A 25,601-nucleotide genomic window follows, 5' to 3' on the forward strand; every position below is an offset into this window, starting at 1 on the left:
CTGTAACGCAGCATTGTACTGATGCAGGCTCAGTCAGTCACCATTTATCAAGCCTCCATTAAGACTTGCCAGAGGAAAAATCTGTTCTTTGTATTTTATCCTTTATGAATTCAATATATGAGCTTAAACATGTATTAGAGAGGTTGCATGTTTGTCAGCCTGCATGTGTGTGTGTGTGTGTGTGTGTGTGTGTGTGTGTGGGTGGGTAGGTGGGTGGGTGTGTGTGTGTGTGTGGGTGTGGGTGGGTGGGTGGGTGTGTGTGTGGGTGCGTTTGTAGCTCACTGGTCAGGATGTCTGTTTTTAGCCAATCATTGTAGGCTGATTAACTTTGACAGGTAGCCTCACAGAACTACAACACAAACAGTTAAGACGCAAGGCATCATTTCCTCTGCAGCAGAGTCTTTTCACACAGCCATAGCTAATCGCTGTACAAATTCATATCACGCTAATGCACCAATTCAATAAAAATATAAAATCACCAGTCTGATTACCCAACTGCATTTTTTATTTGTTTTAACACGAATTAGAGAGAAAACTACTTTGACGTCAGGCTCAGTGACCCCTCTAAGCTGCATGTGTGCGCACTGCTTGCACATTCTCAACACAAGAAATTTTATGCAGCGCACAAAATAAAATTGACTCTAAGCAGCCAATCAGAGCATTGTCGGTGCTGCATGTGCGCCCTGCTATACGCACCGTGCATTCACAAAGCCGAAGTAAGAAAGAAATGCAGTTCTTTTAAGATGGAATGACTGTCCAAGCTTATGCAAATAAACGAACAAGCAGTGAAACAGTGAGCAGTGAGATTTTTCTTTTTGAGAAAGTTCAAAGCAAGAAGCAGACAAAGCCATCAACCAGGACAAAGTGTACAACCACGTGAAAAATGAGATAAAATTAAAGTCAGATTTATGCATATTTTAATGACATTAAGATTTTCTATTTAGAGATATTAATCATTAAATGCTGTTACTACTAGATAATTTTTTGGTAGTAGAAATGCTAATACAAAAACAGTAATTCGATATTTTACAGACCAAGAGTTACAGGAATTTACACTGTATCACAAGCAACAGCACATGTCATTGTGCAAAATGTGAATGTTTTATTGTGAACAAACTGATGTCTTAAAGGTGTATATGTGGTATAATGTCTTTCAGAATAAGCCAGGCTACAACTGGACCTCACCTAGGTCAAAGCAGGACTCTCTCATACTGTATAACATACTAGACATCTCATGAAGAACACAATTTTTGTCTTTTTCTTTTCAAGTGGGCCGAATCACTCACTTTGTTTAAAAATAAACAAATGAAAATTGCTGCTGTAATTTGATTATTTTAATAAGCTAAGTAACTTGCCATGATCCAAGGTTTTGAACAAGTGCAATACTTTTTTGTGGCCACAGCGTGCACATCTGATGTTGCTCACAGTGGTACGCATTATGCTCAGGAAGCTTGTGTGTTTGCCCAGACACAAATTAGAGGGAACATTGGTCAAGCTGACTTTCCACTGGGTGAATCAGTAAACTGGATTCACTTCTCTTCAGCTGGAATGGAAGCAGAATGAAGCAGCTTGGCCCACTTAAAGGTGGAAAGAAGCAATGACTGTAACAGCAGACATCATTCAAGTAACACCACGTTTACCAAATCTGTTGGTCTAAGTGGTTTTACACCAAAGAGCAAACAATAAAAGTGTCCAAAGCAGGAGATAGGGCATTTTTTCCATGTAATACAGTACTTAACCACTTCATGCTATAACATATTATTCTGGGCTTGCACTAGGAGCTTGTATGACTAAGCCACTGTGGCTCAGTGTAAAAGAATTGAGCAAGCCACAGAAAGCCACATTCTGTGTCCGAGACAGTGGCACAGTGCGCGTACAACCCACGACCGTTGCGGGGCGTGGGGGTCCGGGGGTTGTTTTCCTGCATTCTGAGGGCAAAATCTTCAGTTTAGTTTACCTACAAAAATACACTAAAGTCAACAGTTCAAGCTGAACTATCTTTATTTCTGTCCTACTTTATGCAGGTATTAATGTGAGATTCAACAATTGAAAACTTCCATTCACTATGTGAAGATATAGTCATACAAAATATTACTCAATGTTTACTTGAAAGTTTTACTTAGACTAGAAGACATTTCAACTTTGACCAACACCATTGGTATGCCATAGTTTTGTTTTGTTTTTAAATTCAATAACATGATTTTTCATTTCAATTCAAAAAGGCATGAAAAATAGCAAGCGAGGTGAATACATATTTACATGCATCGCTGGTTATTCCTGATGGTCATAGGGAACAAAAGTCTAAGACTACAAACAAGTATTGATAATATCTTTCATTGACCTTCTGACCGGTCTGTGACCACTCCTACCCCCTCTCAGCATTCACCATTTGTTTATTAATGAGGACTTTAACACAAACTCTACTAAAAAACACTGGATTCTTTCAATCGATCGTCCTCGCCTTGTCTTACACTAATTCGCGGGTTCAGCTTGTAAAAAAACAATATTTTGTTTTTCATTGGACGAGAGGAGGTCATGACCCGAGTACATATTTAATGATTGGGAGAGTTCGGGTCACTTTGGCTATTTCCGTTGGCATGCTTCGGTTAAATTCCGTCGGCATGCGGAAATAACGGCGCTAGCGCCGTTCGCTAGCGGAAGTAGCGGCGCTAGCGCCGCTCGCTAGCGGAAATAGCAAGCGCCGTTAGCGATCGAAAAAGTTGTACGTTTTGTAAGTTTCCGTAAAAATAAGAACGCCACTGTGGCTACACAGTCTAAAAACTTTGTAGCCAAATATGGAATTTACTTTGCCTATGGCGAAGTGGCGAATGGCTAGCGCAAGCCCAGTTATTGGATACTACACATTCAATAACATGATATTAAGTAAGAATTCAGAACGATTTTATGAAGTAACGATTGCTATATGTGCAGCATGCCCCAAATCACCTCCACCAATGAATCATGAGGTCACACTCATCACTGAGGACAGGGCCATTTCAATGTGACGTTTGTTTGCATGGAATTTCACCTCCAATACCGTGAATATCAACTTTTTACAAAAAAAATGATGTACACTTTAGAGCCTGCTGCATTGTTAGCCAACAGACAACAGACAACAGCCTCCAGCGCATTACCTCAGCTCGTGCCTGAGGCTGGACCAAACAGATGGAGGAGTACAAGCAGCTGTGATGACAGTAGCAATGGACTGATTCCCAACTATGTGGAACATTATACGAGGGTGCAGCCAATGATATTGCCATGTCTGGAAAAACCTACCAATATGTAAAGATTCCAGTTCCAGATCTTTTCAGATTCCATATAAGGATGCAATTAGGTCAAGGGCTTCCCACAGCCAGATGGTGAAATGACTGTACATTGGTTCTTAGAGGTCATATCAAGTGCAGAAATCTCATTAGAAGCCACAGATTTCAGTTTCTTCCCTCTCTTTAAAAAGACATTTGACATCGAGGTCCAACAAGAAAAACAGAAAAGCTGTGAAAGTTCCACAGTGTGCAGGTTCAAAGCAACAGACCCAACCCTCAAACAGGTTGCTTTTGTGAACATGTGCTTTTCTCTCTCCTCTCCCTTTTCAGCCTCACTTCTCCCAACTCCAACAATCTTTGTGCTGCTTTTGAACAGAAACACCATTGTGCCTGCTGCAGACAATGCCTCCTGTTTTCACTGAAAGGCCCCAAAACCCACATTAGCTCACTTCAGCTCTATTGTCTGTGGGTGATTCCTGTCATGGATCTGGTCAATAAGCACATGATGGTTATGGACAATCCTGGCTGAACAGCAATGTCAAACGGGTTATAGGCTGCAGAAGTGGGGATATGATGGCATAGTGGTTTCTATGTTGCCTGGCAGAAAGAAGGTCATGGGTTCAAATCATAGTATTCTCAACACAGCCTTTCTGTGTCGAGTTCACATGTTCTCTTCGTGTCTGAATGGGTTTTCTCCTGGTACTCCGGTTTCCCCCTAACATCAAAAAAAATCTTATGTTGGCCATTGTGGTATGGGCTCAAGATTACCGTGCACTGTATTTAATTTTACAATCGGTATAATGAAAAACATGCATTAATGTAAAATAAAGCTTCTTCTTCTGAAGTGCTCTTGAGGAGGAACCCTGAATGCCAGCCAACTTTGAAACTGTTGGAATCCACCCTGATCTTCCTATCACCAACCTTCTCCTTGAAAGAAAACCGATTAATTTAATTTTGTGGTCCACCAATACCTTTGAACGCAATCTACTGTCCTGGCAATGAACAAAAGCATTTACAGTACATTTACATTTACAAAAGCTGTTATATTTATCAGCTTAAGAACTGATAAAGGCAACGCCACGGGCAGCAAAAATGACTGGCAGCAAACTGGATGTGCAGACTTGTTCTGCAGGTTATAAAACACAGCATTACACCAGATCAGTCAACAGGAGACAAGGAAAATGACAGGGCGATTTTTTACAGGGGTAACTCTTACATGTCTCACGCTTGAAAGACTTGTTGGCTTCTTCATTATCATTTCAAAACTTTAATTATAGAAAGAAATTGTGCCAAGACATTTCATTTCCGCAACAAAACATCAATTTTTTATGTCATTCCAAGCAAAGAGCAGATGATGGTGCTGCTCATGATTAACTGACTGCTGACACAAAATTCTTATCTTTTACTCATTTACTGACAAATGAATACAATGTATGATTGTTCTGCATTCCCTCGGACATACTGTATATAGAGATATGCTCACATTGACACCCATCATCCCTCTGGTTTAGCCCTTCAGTGTCTGTAGCTGTTTCCTGCCTCTAGTATTATTGTGTGAATTGAAATACGAAAGTGAGTAATTCGCACAAATGCAGACCTAGCAAAGTGTGAGTGTTTGTCTGCAATAGGTAGGAGGGGGTTACCTGCAGCTCCCTCTCAGCAGCGTCCAAGGAAGGAAGGGGAAATGTGATTATCCAGTGGACGAATTGTTTCATCAACACCTGGAGCAAATACATGAAAATAGGGGGACTTATGTACTGAGAGCAAGTTTACCTCTCCTGCCAAGAAACAATTACGCCGGAAGCAGGAAGACTACCCCATCCCCCTCCCCCGCCATCCCCTCCGACCCACACACACACACACACACACACACACTCACACCTCAATACTCGCTTCACACCGGTGGCACACTTGAACAACTTGGAGAAGGTAAGCTTGAAGACAGGAAAGGTATTCATTCCCATTATAGACTGATAAGAACAGTTTACAGTGTTGAAACAGTGGATGCTCAAATCTCAGGGTCTGCTGCTTGTGTTGTCAGATGATATGTCAATGCTGGGCTTGCACTTGCGCAGCTAGTATGACTAAGCCACTGTGGCTCAGTGAAAAATAATTGAGCGAGCCACAAAAAGCCACACTCTTGTGTCCAAGACAGTGGTGTAGCACGCGGACGACCAACGCTTGTCGCGGGGGGAAACCCCCCACCCCCACTGGGGTGTCATGGGGGCCTCCCCCAGGAAAGTTTTTAGAAAATGGGGTTGTTTTCCTGCATTCTGGTGCATTCTGAGAGCAAAATCTTCTGTTCAGTTTACCTACAAAAAATACACTAAAGTCAACAGTTAAAGCTTAACTATCTTTATATCTGTCCTACTTTATGCAGGTATAAATGTGAGATTCAGCAATTGAAAACTTGCTTTCACTATGTGAAGATAAGTCATACAAAATATTACTAAGTTTTACTTAGACAAGAAGACATTTCAACTTTGACCACCACCAACACTATAGTATGCCATAGTTTGTTTGTTTTTTTAAATTCAGTAACATGATTTTTCATTTCAATTTAAAAAGGCATGAAAAATAGCAAGCGAGGTGAATATACATTTCCATGCATCGCTGGTTATGCCTGCCGGTCATAGGGATCAAAAGTCTAAGACTACAAACAAGTATTGATAATATCTTTCATTTACCTTCTGATCGGTTTGTCACCACTCCTACCCCCTCTCTCCATTTGTTTATTAATTAGTGTTTTTACACAAACTCTACTGTATGACACTGGATTCTTAGTACTCGCCTTGTTGTACACCAATTCACGGGTTTAGCTTGTAAAAAAAACAATGTTTTTGTTTTTCATGGGACGAGAGGAGGTCATGACCCGATTGCATATTTAATGATCGAAAGCGTTCCGGTCGCTTCGGCCATGCGGAAATAGCGGCTCTAGCGAGCGTCACTAGCCAGCGGAAATACCGTCGCTAGCTAGCTGGCGAGTGTCGCTAGCGGAAGTAGCGTCGCTAGCTAGCAGAAATAGCATCGCTAGCTAGCGAGTGTTGCTAGCGGAAATAGCGTCGCTCGCTGGCTAGCCGCTTCGAGCGAAAAAGTTGTAAGTTTTAGTCTTTTTTCCATAAAAATAAGATCGCCACTGTGGCTACACATTCTGAAAACCTTGTAGCTAATCTGGAATTTACTTCGCCTATGGCGAAATGGCGAATGGCTAGCGCAAGCCTAGCAATGGTTGTTTCAACAAAGGGTAAATCACACTAAAACCCATCAAAATCATGTTGCAAGTCTACTTCTTTGAGACTGTGTGATACTGATGCATTTGTCACGACAATAAACCCAAAATTTTGCTCTTTGAGTTTTACCTCACATGGATGTCAGAATGATCCACCTCATATGTAGCCAATCATATTGATAATAAGGCAAGTGGAGTGACCTCAATTATTACAGGTCTACTGTTACAACAATAAAAATGGTTGCATCACTCAGATTAACAATACAAACCAACTCATCCAACACAAAATTACTTCAGTCTCTGAATTAAAAAACAAAACAAAACCTCAAAAGGATTGTGAGTTCGAATCAATTTGTCCCAGTTACAGCTTGTATTTTCCTATTTCCCGATGTTTCTGGAACCTGACGCTGGCAAGCATAAAGTGCACCCTCGTACATTCGCGCATCAACACTCGCGACTTCACCTCATCGCAGATTTTTGGTAGGTAGTCACCAGTGACGTACAGTGAAGTTCCTGGCTGGTGAGGCACTGACTTCATCATAATCAGATGAAGATGTTTACAAACATGCTAACCTACAGTCACCATTTAACAGTGAGTGGGTTCCTTTTAAAGTCTCATAGAAGAATTATTTACACATACAAAATGTAACACACAAATAAGCACATTTGATTAAAAAACTTGTGATGTTACCTACACGTTGTTTTTTATGTTATGTTTACTTGAAAATGAAGTTCATGTGCACCTCCTTCTGAACAAAAGCATCAAAAAAATTTTGAGTTGACGTATGTAATCCTCCATTTTTATAGTGAGACAGGGCGAGAGGAAAAAAAAAGAAATGGCTGCACTTGACTCGCTGACTATAAATTGTAATTTGTTGTCACTTCTTCCACAGCCAAGGAAGAAGAACCTTCAGCCGAATCCCTGGGATCACCAGCACCCCCTATCATGAGGCACGAAAACTGCGTGCCTCACTTCATGCCTTTTCACAGCAGTTTCAGGACCGCTCAACTCAAGAAAGACGTTACACACATGTAGTTGTTGACAAAAAAACACTGCACATTATATACATTTGCTAAATTATGGAAATTTAGTGCATAGAGCAAATGTATTTAAACATTTTAATAGCGACATATAGAGAAATAGCATTACGGTCTCACTGTATAGCATGCCAGCACAGCTAGTTGAGCCATTGCCCAATCCATAGTGAGACTCGGCTGGCAGATGCCTCACCGCAGGTGTCTTCTCAGTATTTCAGCGGTAAATGTGAAAATTCAGCGATTTTGAGTAAAAATAATATAAAATTGGTGACGTTAAACAGAAAATAATTATATAATACACATCACTGGATAAACGCAAGGCACTTCCATGATACACAAAAATGCTTTAAACAGTCGATAAGAGTGTGGGAACAGGTAATACAGACAGAATATGGTTTAATATCAGTATGGGGAGGGTTCATAAACGTTCACATTACCGTAAATAATAATGCTATATTGCGGAATTCGTGATTTGCGTGCGGAATTCGTGATTTGCGTGTGGTTCCTGGAACGCCTTTACTGCGACTAATGAAGGTACACTGTACACCATCACTGCACCATAAAGTTAACACAGTGTGACTAAAAGTTGGTGAACAGCAACAGGAAACAAAGCACCAGCCCCACAATCCAGATTGTTCAATTTAGTTCCAAGATCAACTTTGCTAGCAAGATGATGGATTGGGTATGAAACTCCTTTCACAGCCTTTCACCATTACCCCCCCCCCCCCCCCCCCCACAGACACACACACACACACGCACATATTATGAAAACCTCCGAGAGCCATTTGTCCACACAGCTGTAGACTGACCAAGGTACACGATATTCACGTTAATCCACGAATGACTTTCTTTTCAGGCATCTAAAGGAGGACAAAGTCATCTGATGACCTGTGAAAGTATAAACGCTATGTGCACAGTAGGATCTGTCAGGCTGTCACGGTAATGAGACACTCCAATATAAGAGATAACATTCGCCATAAAGCAGCTGGTGATTTGTTGCGGACAGCACTCAATGGTTTAGTTTAAGGAGTAGCATAAGTGCTCATTAACCACATGCAGAACAAAGCGAAGTATGTTGAGGTCAATACAGAGGAGCCTTATAACACTCACATTCAATTTAAAAAAAAGCTCCACATATTTTTCCTCTCAGCCTCTCTGCAGGCTGACTAACAATGATTATCTACACAGCTTGAATCTTGCCTATGACCGGCAGGAATAACCAGCGATGCATGTAAATATGTATTCACCTCGCTTGCTATTTTTCATGCCTTTTTACATTGAAATGAAAAATCATGTTGTTGAATTTAAAAAAACAAAAAACTATGGCATACCAATGGTGTTGGTCAAAGTTGAAATGTCTTCTAGTCTAAGTAAAACTTTCAAGTAAACATTGAGTAATATTTTGTCTGACTGTATCTTCACATAGTGAATGCAAGTTTTCAATTGTTGAATTTCACATTCATACCTGCATAAAGTAGGACAGAAATAAAGATAGTTAAGCTTGAACGCATGACTTTAGTGTATTTTTGTAGGTAAACTGAACAGAAGATTTTGTCCTCAGAATGCAGGAAAACAACCCCCGGACCCCCACGCCCCGCAACGGTCGTGGGTTGTACGCGCACTGTGCCACTGTCTTGGACACAGAATGTGGCTTTCTGTGGCTTGCTCAATTCTTTTACACTGAGCCACAGTGGCTTAGTCATACTAGCTCCTAGTGCAAGCCCAGCGTAGGATCACCTAGATCAAACAAAAAATTATGAGCATCAATACGGACGCAACAGAAGGAACCAGTTTGCTACTAACAGCAATTGCTTAGCTGGTATAATAACAGTAACTTGGCTTTGGACCCACACTTTTAATTCAAGCCATACCTGAAGTATAATGCCAGTGTGGCTATGAATAGTATGGTATCCGAACCACGCAGGACTAAAGTAGCCGCTATGCTACATGGCTGAGAGATGTGGAATGCAAACAACAGTATGGCAGAGTTGTGTTTATGCTCTCTCACTCTTTCATGCGCTGTCTGTGTTCTTTATTGACTCGACAACTGCCCTTGTGCTCAGGCTTACAAATGTGTTTGCATGTAATTTTAATCTCATTTCAAACCCTGGGCAAAGCCCTCCTGGCTCCAACGTGCCTGTCTTGTTGTCGCAAAGTGGCTTCACTGAAATGAGCTGTTTGGCTTTTTTGAGAGATGGGTGCAGATTTACTTTGGTGCCTCTGATCTAAGGAGTTAACACCTAGGGGATTGGAAAGACTAGAAGAAAAAAAAAAGGAGAAGCCATTGGTGGATGTACCATGCAGCCCGTAAGGAAAGATGATGGACAGTGACAGAGAGCAGCAGAGACAAACTGACAATGCTTTTTCTTTGGCAAATCTGTCAACCACATCTCACTGTGGTTGTCTTGCCCTTGCAGGTTTTACTGTTGTGGCAGTAATATGCCTTGGTATATATCCCACTTTATATCAAATACTGTCTCCTATTTCACACTGCCGAGCAGACAGCCAGAACACTGACTTTCACAAGACATTCAAAGAATTCATAATGTGACAAGTGTCTGAGTCGGCAACAGGTCGAGTCTCTTAAAAACTGATGACATGCACAAACACACTGCAGACAGACTGACTAAAATATGCTCTCTAAAGCAAATGTTGGACCAATATGGGGAACAACTCCAATACTCATGTTTATAGAAGCTCTTATGTATTAGGTTAAAACATAGCACTTGTAAAGCAAAGTAATTTCAGAAGGGTTTAGTTTTTAGGTTTTTTTTATTATTTAAGAAGGATCATTACAACCACCCACAGCTCTTGTATAGTTGGCATGTAAGCATCCATTCATCAGCTTTCTTCTGCTAATCCGGGGTCAAGTCAAGGCGGCAGCATATGGGGAAGGGCAATTTTAATATCTCTCTTGCCTCCTTTGAACAAAATCCCCAGGTTCTCCTGGGGTATCCCAAGGCATCACCTGCCCAGATGAGATAATCCCACCAGCAAGATCTAGTTCTACCCCTGGGTTTCGGAAAGTCTGGGAATCATCCAGAAGGTGCCCTGGAGGCATCCTACACAACTGTGTGCAATATGCAGAAAAAAGGTCTTTGTGTGTGTGTGTGTGTGTGTGTGTGTGTGTGTGTGTGTGTGTGTGTGTGTGTGTGTGTGTGTGTGTGTGTGTGTGTGTGTGTGTGTGTGCGCGCACGCTGTGAAATCATGGTGGAAGTTGATGTCTCTACGCACCTTTGATGAGGAAGGTCGATCTGATGTGACTCATGCAGAAATCCTATACATAGGCGAGGTAATGGTTTAAAGCTTTATTTTCTTTACATTTAGTCATGGTCGCCAACTCCCTGCTTCATTCACCAACATGTGATTTGGTGTTCCTCACGTTTCCTCAGTCATACCAGAAGTTATACCAACTGGAGAGTTTAACGGGGTTATGACATCCACTGATGGGATAACAAATCAAACACAACTTTACTTAAAGTAGAAGTGTATGTCTCTCTGGGCTTGAACCTTCATTTCAAGAAAACATCCTTACATAACATAGGTTTGGTTATAGTAGTCATTTAAATGTGTAAGTGATAGATTAATGGGAAAACAGTCAGTCTGATGCACTGACGTACTGTAAGTCAACGGACATTCCTTCATCAGGAATAACAAACTCCACCTGCCGAGCTCAGATGGATGGCTGACAAGGCAGTCGTTCACAAGTAAAGAAAACAGAGTGTGGCAGTTCAGCCCAGAGTTGACAAGTAAATGTCATCTAGACGCTGAATGGAGCAGAGGTAGGTGTCTAGAAGAGAGAATTCCACATTAGATAACTACCATCTTATCTAAGCTCTATTATCTTGGCTACAGTTTGTTACACGGCTGCCAAAGCTATCGTACAATGAAAAATGAAATTGTTCTTTTTGGGCTTTGCCGACAACCACACACAAACAAACAGACAGGCAGATAAAAAAGGCTAAGTGCCATAATAAAATCATAATATCAACAAAAAAAAGAGCACAGACTAACTTATCACTAGATCTTATTTTAGACTGGGAGTGCTGAACTATTCTTGTCAGCATCACTAGGCCTGCAAAGACTATTCCCCTCGGAGCGGGTGTTGGTAACGAGTGCCACTAACAGAAGGGCATGTCAACAACTTTCAATGCTAATTGCTTTTACACCGAGAGCGATCTATTACGAAAACATGCAATAAGACTCTGTGCAATGTCACAAATGCATGAGTCATGCCTTTAAAAATAATGTCTTCCTTACTAGGACTTGAAGGCAGATTTGTAATCTGATTACTTATAATTGGTGCCGCATTACCATAAAACACAATCCTTCCAGAGTAGTGTTCTCTTTACTCAAATCTTCTGTACAACAAAACCATGTATGGTCGTGTGATCTCAGGTATTATTTGCTTTCAAAACCTGACTTCATTAAATGACTATGTAAAGCCATTAGTGCTTCGGCTTCATCCAAGCTTGAACAATACCTGCTCTTTACAGTGAAAGCAACAAAATCATATCAAACTCATACCAAACTGACGCTTTCATTAGTTCCCACTAAACAGACAAAAAATGCTTGAGATCATATAAAGTTAAGTGGTTTGAAACTAGGGTGAACAGCTGATAAGTATTTCAACGGCTGTCAAATTCAAATGAGCACATCTGAACTACACAAATAATTTTATTAACAGTCAGTGAAAATAATACAAAATAAAGCAGACTTTATATTTAGAGATGGCTGGTGGAGGTGTGTAGTTTAATACGTTGCAGTATTGATGACAAATTCACAGCTGATTAAATATTAACTGATGGTGCCGACAGCTTCCAGTCACTTCTCCTCTGCTGCTGAGCTACAGCTTGTTAGCTAGTTCTCTTATCAAATGTCGCATGATAAATACGTTTCATGATTAATGAAATAAATGAAATGAGAAACCTGCTGACAATAACGTTACGGTGAAATTTTGATTTTAAGGAGACAATTACATGCAGACGTACTGTGGTGGCAGAACATTTTGGTGGTTTTTTTGGCAGAGTTTTTACATTTATGCAGCGGATGCACATCCTGTATGCCTGGTAAAATGATTAATAGTAACACACAAATAATAACATTTAGAAGAATGAATCATAATAAAGTACTGTCATTTAGGGATTTTCCAGAGAATATTTAGATTGGTGGAACTACTTCCCCAAGACTGAGACCAATCAACACACCATTCCACTAAGTGACTACCGTATTTATTCGAGTATAACGCGCAAAATTTTCTACCTAAAAAAGAACTCAAAGTTTGGGTGCGCGTTATAAACGAGGACTGGGGTGACACTCTTAGATGTATTAGTATACAGTATTATTTGCGCAATGACTTATTTGTCGAAGATATCGCTGACCACAATCGCAAAACATTGAATGCAACCACATCTCTCGACCCACAAAACGTCCATGGTCGATTTTTAGTAACAGTATCCAAATCATTTGCGTGGGCAATCTAAAATAAATACCGGTAATTCATGATGGCTCATGCGCATCACTCCTGCAGAGGCGAGGCATATCTAAGGAAATGGTATTCAATAATCAAATGCGTCATCAGCAGACCTTGTCGGATGGTGTCATTTCCGAGAATTCTTATTATCCGCTGTGCCGTATGATATTTGATTATTGATTAGCATTTTATTAGCTACGCCTTGTCTCTTCATTTCCTTTCTTCGCCTCGGCCACACTGAAACGTGAGTTACCGGTAAGCATTGCTGGTGTATCTGATGATGAATCGGACTTTGAAGGATTTTAAATACCGGTAAATATTGTAAATTTTATTTCGGTATTGTGTTCATAGTTTACGTTGTCAATAAATGATTTTTATCATGGACGCACGTGTTTAACAATGTTTGGCACTTACAATGCTTTGTCTGAGCTGAGAAAAAGTGAAACAAAATTTTATACTGATTTGTAATCGAAAATTAGGTATGCACGTTATACACGTGTGCGCGTTATACTCGAATAAATACGGTACTTAGTGACTACAAAAAATTGACCCACACTCTCCTGCAAAAAAAATGTTGAGAAGGGTCTCAATCGATGTGAAAGCCAGGATTTCAATTTGTTGTCAGCAAAGGACACCAGTGAAAAGAAAAACAGGCATCTCTTAATGAGCCACTTAAAAGTGCCCTCTCCATTTATTTTTATTTATTTTATTTTTTTTAAATTTTATATACTGGTTTGATCCCCGAAGGGAAATTAAGAACGCACACTCTAGCTACTGATTACAAACGCATGCATACATATATATTTGTGAGTACAGGCCCCTGTATCACACACACACACACACAAAGGGGCCTGTCGGCATGCAGGGGAGGTAGAGTGGCAGGCAGCTCCTTCTTGGTGCGCCTCAAATGAGCATTTTGTAAAGGGGACGGCACCTTGCTCAAGGGTGCCTCGGCAGTGCTCCGGAGATGAGCTGACACCTCCCACTGTCAGCTCACCTCAGGGTATTTTTGGGGGGCGGGAGCGGGAATCGAACCGCCGATCTTAAATCATAGGACGACCCGCTCTACCGCCCGCTTTACCACTGAGCCACTGCCGCCCATTTAGGTTTCATTATTTTTATTGTAAATCCTTCACAGCCCTCGTCTGTTAGTCATTCATACCGAACTTATGCAGCCAAGTGCTCCATTATTTATTAACTAAAATCACAGGGTTAGAAAAAACCTCCACTGAATGACAAATATGATTACTAGGAAGTTATTTTGAAATACTCTCTTTTTCCAAAACTGATCAAATGAAATGTTTTTTGTTAACACTGTTTAACAACAACAATTAATCAAGCCGTCGAGTAACCGGAGAGGGGTTATGAAAGGCATAGGTTAGGGGGGGACAAATCAGCAGTGCATAATTATGGGGGAACCTTGTAACAGCGGAGCTCCTAATCCATTGCAGGCTCAGAGACAGCCTCTTAATCACAGGATAATTACATCTTGTCATTCACTGCAATGAAAACACTGAGACAGGAGGAATGGAAGACAGCTCTGGACGACAAGCAGGAAATGGATATATATGCCTACAACGGGCTACCCATGTGCTTTTATATGCCACTTAATATGTGTTCGCTATGCTGTTCTGTCTGCACATTTCAGCAATTCCTCGCGGGTCATGGTACCTGAAAACAAAAGGCTTCTTATGCTGAGGTTTTGTAGTGCTGGTACACTCAGAATGTAGAGTGACACCTTAAATAGAAGTCTTTCAGAGCTTTAAACACAACCCTTAAGGTCTAGGAGGAATTTTTCCGACTATGGAAAAAAACGCAACAAAACCGCTGGCTGTGAGCCACAGAAATATAGAAAACAATGATAGAGCTCCTACTTCTGACTGTAGAACAATAAGTCTTTTTTTGTACTAAAAATGGACTCATACCACTGACAGCAAAAGGTGGTCATCACCAAAAAGCTTATTCACTTGTGGTGCCTTTGTTTAGTTCCTGTGCCTTTGTAGTATCTAGAATTAGTCAAGGCTACCCAGCTCATATTCTTTTTTGTCTAGTTTGGACAAGGATGTTTATACACAAATTCCCAAGCAGTCCGCAGAATGTTAACAGATTTTGAAATCTGCGCACCTACTGCGACTCATCCTCGGTTGGTTTCCATCCCCTGCAAGAAGCTAAGGAAAGACTTAAAGTTGATATTTCTTCATTCAGCACAGTGAGGTTACTCTCCAACTCCATCATATCTGCTTGGTCAAACCACCACAAACCACCCAACTCCCAGGCTGGTCATCTCAGGAAGCTCACAGTAATGATCTGGTTATTAGTTGCAAGACCCTACGTTTTGAGTTTTTGCTGACAAATGTTGTTTTGAGCCTCAATTTTGTTTTTCTGTTTGTCACTTCAGATGCTGAGCAACTCCCTTTTGCTGAATAAGAAAGAACTCATTCACAAGTTCAACTTGAGGTTTTCTACTGACTTGGTGGAAGTTCATGAGCATTTTCTAGACAAGTATCTATTGTTTGTTTGTTTGTTATTATTATTATTTGTTATTGACAGGAGTTCATACCAGTGCAGTACACTTAAAACAAGAAGCATAAAGCTAAAAGGTACTGAACATTCACAATAAAAAATCTTTTTTATAGAAATACATAGAAATGCATGGGTTCTCTGGCTTCCTCCCGCTTCCATAAACATGCCCTTCAGGTGAACTGATCATTCCAAATTACATGTAGGTGTGAGTGAGTGATTGTTTTTTGTGTGGTCCTGCGGTATGCTGGAGTGTCCCCTGTCTCTCGCCGTAAGTTCAGCAACCCCCATGACCCGTAAAAAGCGGAAGAACAATTAAGAAAATGAATGAATGAATATTTACTTTCTTATGTCTTGATAAGACACCAACTTGGGTCTGGAAAACTTAACTTTTTCCACATTTTTAATATTGACAAGCAAAGGAAAGCCATAATACATGAGAACACATCTAGATTTTTGTTCACTGAGGAGGCTGACAAAGCAATTGCCATCCTACCAGATCCACATGAATGCATTTCCATAACACACTGGATCCTTCCTTTGGTGGATATACTGTATTTAGGTCACTGGTTGATGGCTTGGACAGATGCACAGTTGAGGTTCAGTCTTGTGTGTGTGTGTGTGTGTGTGTGTGTGTGTGTGTGTGTGTGTGTGTGTGTGTGTGTGTGTGTGTGTGTGTGTGTAGAAGTCTTGTGAATGTCTGGGCTTGCGCTAGCCATTCGCCACTTTGCCATAGGCAAAGTAAATTCCAGATTGGGTACAAGGTTTTTAGACTGTGTAGCCACAGTGGCGTTCTTATTTTTACGGAAAAAAGGCTAAAACTTACAACTTTTTGGCTCGCTAATTCCGTTAGGCTATTTCCTTTAGCGAGCGGTGCTAGCATGCGAAAATAGCGCCATTATTTCCGCATGCCAACGGAATTTAGCCAAAGCATGCCGACGGAAATAGCCTAAGTGACCCGAACGCTCCCAATCATTAAATATGCAATCGGGTCATGACCTCCTTTCATCCAATGAAAAACAAAAATATTGTTTTTTTACAAGCTGAACCCGCGAATTGGAGTAACACAAGGCGAGGACGATCGATTGAAAGAATCCAGTGTTTTATATTAGAGTTTGTGTTAAAGTCCTCAATAATAAACAAATGGTGAATGCTGAGAGGGGGTATGAGTGGTGACAGACCGATCAGAAGGTAAATGAAAGATATTATCGATACTTGTTTGTAGTCTTAGACTTTTGATACCTATGACCGGCAGGAATAACCAGCGATGCATGTAAATATGTATTCACCTCGCTTGCTATTTTTCATGCCTTTTTAAATCGAAATGAAAAATCATGTTATTGAATTTAAAAAAATAAAATAATATAAACTATGTCATACCAAAATTGTTGGTGGTGGTCAAAGTTAAAATGTCTTCTAGTCTAAGTAAAATTTACAAGTAAACATTGAGTAATATTTTGTATGACTATCTTCACATAGTGAATGCAAGTTTTCAATTGTTGAATCTCACATTTATACCTGCATAAAGTAGGACAGAAATAAAGATAGTTCAGCTTGAACTGTTGACTTTAGTGTATTTTTGTAGCTAAACTGAACAGAAAATTTTGCCCTCAGAATGCAGGAAAACTACCCCCGGACCCCCCCCCCCCCCCCCCCCGCGATGAGCGTTGGTCGTCCGCCTGTGTTTCACTGTCTTGGACACCGAGTGTGGCTTTTTGTGGCTTGTTCAATTATTTTACACTGAGCCACAGTGGCTTAGTCATACTAATTCCTAGTGCAAGCCCAGAATGTGACTGCGCATTTATCAGCTATGCTGTCGCTTACAGTGTGTGACAGTCACACAGAACTTGGACTCGGGGGTGCGTCCCACAGGCATTAAGAAAGCTCTCTCCATGGGATGCATCAGCAAATGAGCAGCAGAGCCTCAGAGGGGTGTACCTCGTTAATTAAAGCGTGAGTTGTTTGTCGTTGCTGGCATATGATCCACGGCGCTATCACCACAGACAAAACACCGAGCAAGATTACTGCAAACTCTGCAACAAATCTGCTGCCTTACCATGAAACCAAGACATCTTACTACAGCAGCGACTGCTGAGGCTTCAAGTGTCTGTGTCAGTTTGCACAGTGTCACCGAACCTGCAATCAGGCTGCACTTGAACAGCAGTAGCACACGGCCAAACACAAGGGAAAAAACATGCTGTGAAACCAGTTCATCAAAGGCAAGCATCAATTAAGGCTGAAGTGTCATCTACCCTAATGATAAGTGCACACAATGCTACCTGACCGCTAACAATACCTTCTTTCACACAGCCACAAGCGCGACTGTTACTCCTCAATTGGACCTCGATAGTCTGTGTAAACATTACAAAGGGAAGGTAATGGGGGGTCATTGCCAGTCTGCTTCTGAGCTGGCAGTTGGGGTAAACTGACAACACCAAATTAAAGTCTGTATAGATTGGTGAGTGTTACATTTCAAAAATGTGTTACGTGTGAACCCAGGGTTGGAAACTAGAAAAAATAAAACAGCATGTAGCAATTAGCAGCTACAGTACCTATAAGGAGAAGGAATACCTCGCAGAAGGAGTTCCTGACCCTCCAACAAAAGGACGAGATTATACGCCACGTAAACGGGAATGAATCCATTAAACTTCACAGTGGGTACAACTTGCCTCTTCAGGTCACATGAAGTGCTAAACTGTTCAAAGCAAAACAGTTTAGCACTTTGTTCAAAGCAAACAAACAACGGCATATACAAAATATTCTGGAAATGATGCCTAAAAAGGCCCAATGATAAGAGAGCAATACATGTGGTAGAAGTTGAGCTGTACTGGTGAAAAATAAAATTCTTTCAATTGATTGCTCAGTTTCAGACATTTACCAGAGTACTTGATGAAATGAAAAGACATACGTGAAGTTAATATGCATTAAATTCAAAGCAAAAAATTAAAAAACATGGAGAGACAATATAGATGGGTAAAGTGAAGCAACAAGTCACAGTTTTTCTAAGAACTTCTGTCAAGCTCCCTGAGGGCAAGGGACTTGATTTCTCCATACTGCTTTGGTAGGGCAGCTGCAGTGATTTTTGTGAACGAAGAAAAAGAACAAGCTTGTTTGGAAAAACCTCACTGGATGAATAGAGACAGAGAGAGAGAGAGAGAGAGAGAGACAGAGAGACAGAGAGACAGAGAGAGAGAGAGAGAGAGAGAGCTAGAGGAGAGCGAGAGAGATTCGATTTTTAAAATCACATATTCATGAAGTCGATATTACAAGATAGTTACGTTAACAACATCCAAGAGAGATTCACTCAAACATGAACACACACTTCAAAAAAAAACCTATCATATGAAAAGTGTACAAAATACACTTGAATTAAACGAAACACTGACTGAACATGAGTTCCTCATTTACCATGGAACATTTTAACACGGAACATAAGACACCCTTGAAACACCATAGGTTCCTAAAAGCATCTAAATCATTCTAAGCTCTGAAATAGTTAAAAATCAATTCTGATTCTTGTTTGACACATTCTTCTTAAAATGGCTTCTGTACTGCAGACAGACGAACCTTCAACCTTTTCCTTCCTGCTTTTCCTTCCTTTCCTGCTTAGATAAATGGCCAGCTTTGCTTGGCCCAGAAGAAAGTTTTGAATCTGCCAATCTTTTTTTTTAAATTCTTCCTGCATTTCAAACCTATAATGTATACCTGTCTGTCAAAAACAAGGCCGAATGAGAGAAAGATTCCCTCTAAAAACAGGAACAGATTGTTGAGTCTCTGACATTCTAGGAAGCAGTGAAAAATAGTTTCCCTGAGAGAACAGAACGGACAGTTTTCCAATATATTTGGATTCAAAACTGCAATAAAACTCATGACAGCTACAGCATCATGTAAAATCCTCCATTGGAGATCTCCAACCCTCTTTGTTAACGGCTGCTTATAGAAAGACTCCCAAGAAGGGTTCACATTCGCCGTCAGCCCAAGGTGAACCCACCATGGTGTGTCAACCCTATGTTTAAGTTTATCATTGTTTAAAACCTTAACCAGAGAGGGAGAGAGGGGGAGAGAGGGGGGGAGGGGGGAGATTGATTTGAGTTTTAAAATCACATTTAATCATGAAGTCAATATTACGAGATAGTTACGTCAACAACATCCAAGAGAGATTCAAAGAAAGAAAGAAAGAGTCTCCCTTTCACGACAAGAGTTTCTATTTGTGAAACCCATATTCATCCAAACACATTGGCCTTTCTACTTCCTGCCCTCAACATTGCTTTAATATCACCAAATCAACTACAGCGCCCAAGTTCCTCGCGAGTAATGCGTTCCAGGAACCACACGCGATTAAGGAATTCCGCGATAGAACCACAAACTATCTTATTATTTTAGATAACTTAAACGTTTATGAACCCTCCCCATGCTGAAATTAAACCACCTTCTATCTGTATTACCTTTTCTCACACTCTTATCAACTGTTTAAAGCGAGTTTATGTCTCATGTAAGTCCGAGACTCACGGAACATAGCAGACTCCCGAAGATGCCGTAGGCCAATATAATGTGTGTACGGTATCATGTTACTGCCTACCAAAACTCCGCAATGAGGTGAATTTGCTAGCGTTGATGCGCAAATGTAAACCAAAATCCCCATTGGAATGAATTTGGAAATTCATCCTGTGGAACAAAAAAACCCAAACAAATCTGTAAATTCATGTTGAAGCAGATGAACAGAAGGATTGTGGATTAACGGAAGGGGATTTGCCACACAACGTCACTCACAGAGCAAATGGAGCAAATCAAACATTTTATTAATGCTGCAACAGGCGAATAATTGTGTCATTTTATTATCTGCTCACAAAGGAGGTCACAAAGATTCTTGATAATGAATAATTCTAACATTTTTATGCGGGATTGTTGGACAAATAAGAGCAGTCCAAAGTGATTATACCTTTCATTTCAAGAAAAAAAAAATGAAAAAAAGATTTACTGAGCTTAACACTCCTTGAATTATCCCCCACATTTTTCTAATCACAACAAGGTGCCCATGACCAAATGGCACAGCTGTGTTAGTACAGTCGATTTGCACAGGTAAGTAAGCTGCTTTTCTCTGAAAAACGAGGGGATTCAGAGCAAATAAACACACCGTAATCAAATGCAACCACGACTATAAATTGCTTTTGGTTGTTGCGAACCAGGTTAAGAGATTGAGTGAGAAAACCATGCAGGGTAAGGCTTCACCAACGGAGCTTGATCCTATCAGCATAGGGCAGGAATATTAAGCAAACAAATATGTTTAATGTCAAAATGCTCAGGAGAAACCCAAAACCCCTGGCTTAAACAAACAGACAGTAACAGCTGGTAAGGACTGAAATTTGGCAATCCAAAAGACAGTGACCACAACACAAAGGTGACAGGGGTTTTATGAAACATGCTCCTTCTGAAGTAGAGAGCAGCAAAGCGTAGAGTAAATACTGCCATGTTGGCCATGTGGGTCTGTTGTATCCATGGAGGAAGGGATGCTCTTCAGGGCAGGATGCCAATAAGACTGCAAGGCCTGACGTAAACAGTAATGTGCTGGCCATCAGTCACTTCACAGAGGTCAGGCAGAGCACACACCATCAGCTGGGGGGTGTCGGAGCTTGACGCAATAGGTCAGAGCTATACCTCAGCGAGTTGTTGCTGTGTCCTCCTCACAATTGATGAGCAATTAGAACAGGTGGTGTAGGTCAGGAGCTCCATCCAAGCTTACAGTAACTAGTTCAAAAGATCAAAACTTTTCATCAGACATTTACAGCTGGGACAAATTTCAGGATACTGCTTTCACCCACGGTGATGGAACTATTTTCTGTAAAAAAGTATTGCTATTATTAATATTACAGTTATGTACAGTTGACAGTAGATGAAATGTTTTCTGAAGTAAAAATAAGTAAATTTTTCACTTACAGGGTGATCAAGACACAAAGCACGTAAGAACCTGACTAATTACACCAGATCTGCAATAAGTTAATGAGCTTCCGTATGAAGTCAGACCCTTTTTTTTTCATTCATTTATTTCAGGCAAGGCAAGGAAGAAAAATAAATGATTAAATAAGCCAACAAATAAGCAAAGCACATAACTCAACAATACAATTCTGCCTGAAAAGGAGTGGAAAGAAGAAAAACTTATTTAATCCCACCCCAGACCAATCACAAACAAGTTGGTGTCGTGAGTGCATCATTTCTCAGAGTGCACAGTCACCAGAGTTGAATTCCGTTCAGACATGAAGTCTTTAGCAAGAAGGAGGATAGCCCGACCATTTTACCTATTATTCATTGTTGTGGTCAAGGGGTTTGGCAAGAATCACCTCATCTGGTGAGCGGTCCGTCTGTTACTGAACGCTACCATGTGAGGTGGTGGAATATTTAGGTGGCTTTAATCTGACCCAGACGACCCTAGTTTGAATCTTGAGGGCTGTTTTTTAATGATTATTCTAGTTTTCATTTCTTATTTCACTATTATTATCGTGTTATATTTTATGAGTGGTTACATTTTGAGGTTAGGGTAAGAAGAGACCTCAGACTCTGACTTCAGCGGGGGATGGGGTTTGGCTCATGGATCGCTTGCATTTTTAGTTGAAGACCCCTGACACAGAGCCATGCTATGCCTCATTTTCTTTGCCTTTTGACACAAACCTTTTTCACAATCCAGATCACACTGTTTCCCCTTTAACACAGATTTAGTACCCGAGAATAAGGGAAATATTAATGCTTTGGAACTTATAAGACAAAAAATGCACAGAAATCACATAAAATCCACTGAAACTTCTTCTTTTTTTTACTTTTGTTTAGAAATGTAACATGCAGGTATCAAAAAGGAAGCTCACAGGGACTACTGTGAAATTATTGAACTAAAAGTAGGGGATCAAAGACAGAGACAAAAAACCACATTGCATTGCCTGTTAGCAGAGGAAACACCGTGATACCTGCCAGATGCACTTTGCTGCAGTGACACCCTCAAACTATCAGAAATGGCAACCACACAGTACAAGCGCACAATTATTCACCACATGAAAAAAATGCGCATTCAACAAGAATGAGCACAAAGGCATACATTTACATTTATAACATGTTTATCATGAAGCACCGCTGCATCTACACTGGAGGCTTCAGTCAGCCATCCACAAACATTAGTTTCCCAGTTGCGTGTCTGTCAGGTTTCTTATATCAATTATAGGATAACGATTATTTTTCATGGTTAAGAGTTCACACACACTTCACACTAAAAACCCTCCTCTTAGCCCTCCCCTCAGCTTTTCCACCCACTCTAATCACCATGAAGGGTCAGGCTAAATGGAATACCGATACATAACCACTGATGACCTGCAGGGTAGAGCTGTTAACAGATGGAGAAAGCAAACTGCTCCACAAGAGTGAATCTTCCGTTTTATGGATGAGGTCGGTTCATATTTCAGGCAGTTGTTTTCTTAATAATCTGCATTCAATCATTATTGTGACTAAGCAAAGTGTAGGAGGCAACAACAGTCAATCAGGAATGATTAATACTGCTGGTAAGCCTACATGGGAGGTTGTCACTGGAATGAGGTGGCCTGTGGTACAAACACCGGGCTTTCAAACGAGGTCATCATCTTAAAATAAACTAACCTCAGTGGGCATGTTAGCTCTGTTTATTAAAGCTGCTGATTTATTCCTCAACAACAGCAGTCCCAGAATGAGCCGTGAAAAAGCAGGCCTGTCTGGCTGCCTTGTCAGTCAGCCTGAAGTCCCACGGGAACATGCTTTATTTGTCATTTGGAATGTAATGAGATAAAGGGGATAAGAGCGTGTCACAAGAGAAGCTCCTGAAATTGTTCCCCTGACATCAGACATACCAGAGGAATGACAGAAACAGAGGTATCAGCACATGGTGTATCAGCCTGTGACAGATGGATGGTGCAATAGGCAGTTTATCAAAGAACAAAATGTCAAGAGTGCACCGACACTGGCTTGATGCATCGGAATATAAAACAATCTAAGCTGGAGACCTTACTGACACAGCAGCTTCTGTTTATTTTCCTCCACACACCATCTACTGCCAGTTATTAACAGCTCACTTCGAGAGCCTTGAACTTGTAGCGGTCTGCAGAGTTGTGTGCTGCAGCGGTTTTCAAGACACTTAAATGGAGGGAGAAAGGATTCCACAAACCAGGTGTGTATGGCCATTAGATTGGAAACCATGAGCATGTCTGATCCATCAGATGATGAGGCTCATCTTCATCCAGACTCTAACAGGCATCAATTGAAGGAATTTAGAGTCAAACCACAATGGAGAGCTCAACGACCCCCCCCCCCCCCAAAAAAAAAAATAATTCCGACAATTCCGACACACACACACACACACACACACACACACACACACACACACACACACACACACACACACACACACACACACACACACACACACACATACCTCCAGACGCTCCAGGCTGATGAAACTGGTGATTGCAAATCCATCAATGATATCCTCCTCCTGCGAGCTGGACTCCCGTCGTTTCCGTCGAGGCGGACGCGGCGCTCTGGCGGCTGCGGGGTGCGGCAGTGAGGCGGCGTCCCTCCCTGGACTCTGTCCCTCCCTGTCGGAGCAGGAGGAGTTGGGGTCGGGGCTGCGGGCGTCTCTGCTTCCTGCCTCCCTGAACCTCCACACCCTCTCCCGCTTGGACCGGCATCTCCGACCCTGCTTCAATTTGCCATCCATGTCGATGGCAAAATGGCACGTAGCGTCAAATCAAATTTAGAAATGTAACTCCACGCAGTGGGTGCTGGCGTGAACGCTCGCTGCAACGCGTTACAACAAATAACACACACAAGAATTGTTGGCTGCGCTATAACGTCAAGATAGCGCTGTTTGCGTGTTAAAAACAACGCCAATAAAGCCGCACAAGACTCAATGACCTTGAGTACAAACCTCTCCAATCTCCATTACGATAAGCAAAATGTTCAAGTATCCCACTCAGGGGTAGAGAGGGAGCAAAGCGACGCGGATCCACGCGTTTATTTGTCACGAATCTGCACTATGTCGACGCGGTTTCCGTTAAAGCAGGTGCAAAACGGTGAAATAGTTCAAATTCACGCTTTAGACTCGCTTTGTAACTTTTTGTTGCATCGGAATAATAACAAGCAACGTTCCAGCCTAACCTCGCTGCATACCGCAGACAGCGCAGAGAAAGCATGTCGCTGCCCGTTGTTGTTTTCCACCACCCCAATCCATGATCCAAGGCTGTCAGATGAAGAGCTCGTCAGAAACAACACGCCTGGCGAACAAGTAGCCTGCGTATCGAAAGAGGCTGTAGAATGAGCGAATAATCCCGTACGCGTTTAGTTTTAAACCATATTCCTCTCTTCAGGGTTAAAAAAAAAAAAAAAAAGGATCCAAAGTCTACGCGCTACTTATGCGCAAAATGAACCGTCCGAATACCCATCCGGTGTGTGGTCAAACTCCATGAGGCGATGAAGCGGTTTAGATATTCCAGTTGAGATAATGTTGAGTTTCCTATAAATCCACTCCAGTCCGTCCCCTGGCTGCCCAGTTGCTCACTGGCTCCTAGTCTTTCTATTCGCATAAGAGGGCTTTGATAAGTGTCCTTAAAGCGACAGGAGTGATTTAAGTCTCTTCTTCACCCCTCTCAATCTCTACATCCAAAATTAAGACCAAGTCAAACTCCAGAGAACCCACATAACTGACGTATTTCCGGCACCTCTGTCTTAACATTTACCATAAGGAGGCTGACGTTAAAAAAAAGAAAGGGGGGCGGGGGCATTCTCACTCACCATTTGGCACACTTTGTCACACAAGGCCTATTTTAGTCTTACTACTAGAGATGATGCCATATCATGCATCCTGCTGACTCGTGCTATCATTGGTAAAAATAAATAAATACAAAAGACAAAAAGAAAATGCAGGTTGGGAACCTAAATGCACAGGCACAAACACACACACACACACACACACACACACACACACACACACACACACACACACACACACACACACACACACACACACACACACACACACACACACACACACACAGGAAGGTGATGTTTGGAC

General features: G+C 41.3%; 1 protein-coding gene across 13 annotated transcripts in view; it reads right to left on the reverse strand.

Annotated features, from left to right (window-relative positions):
* Positions 1-25,199, reverse strand: part of fbrsl1 (fibrosin-like 1) — a 346,529-nt gene extending 321,330 nt beyond the window's left edge. For 9 of the 13 annotated variants that reach the window (XM_068311262.1, XM_068311261.1, XM_068311260.1 and 6 more), the window contains exons 1-2: positions 23,964-25,199; positions 4,907-4,984 (exon numbers count right to left, since the gene is read on the reverse strand). In XM_068311262.1, coding sequence (XP_068167363.1) covers positions 4,907-4,984; positions 23,964-24,248 — 363 coding nt within the window. In that variant the 5' untranslated portion in view covers positions 24,249-25,199. The remainder of the gene's footprint in view (positions 1-4,906; positions 4,985-23,963) is intronic. The other 4 variants (XM_068311270.1, XM_068311263.1, XM_068311267.1 and 1 more) reach the window with 2 other exon arrangements.
* Between the last annotated feature and the right edge of the window lie 402 nt (positions 25,200-25,601).

Source organism: Antennarius striatus, chromosome 3, assembly GCF_040054535.1.
Source record: "Antennarius striatus isolate MH-2024 chromosome 3, ASM4005453v1, whole genome shotgun sequence".
NCBI lineage: Eukaryota > Metazoa > Chordata > Actinopteri > Lophiiformes > Antennariidae > Antennarius > Antennarius striatus.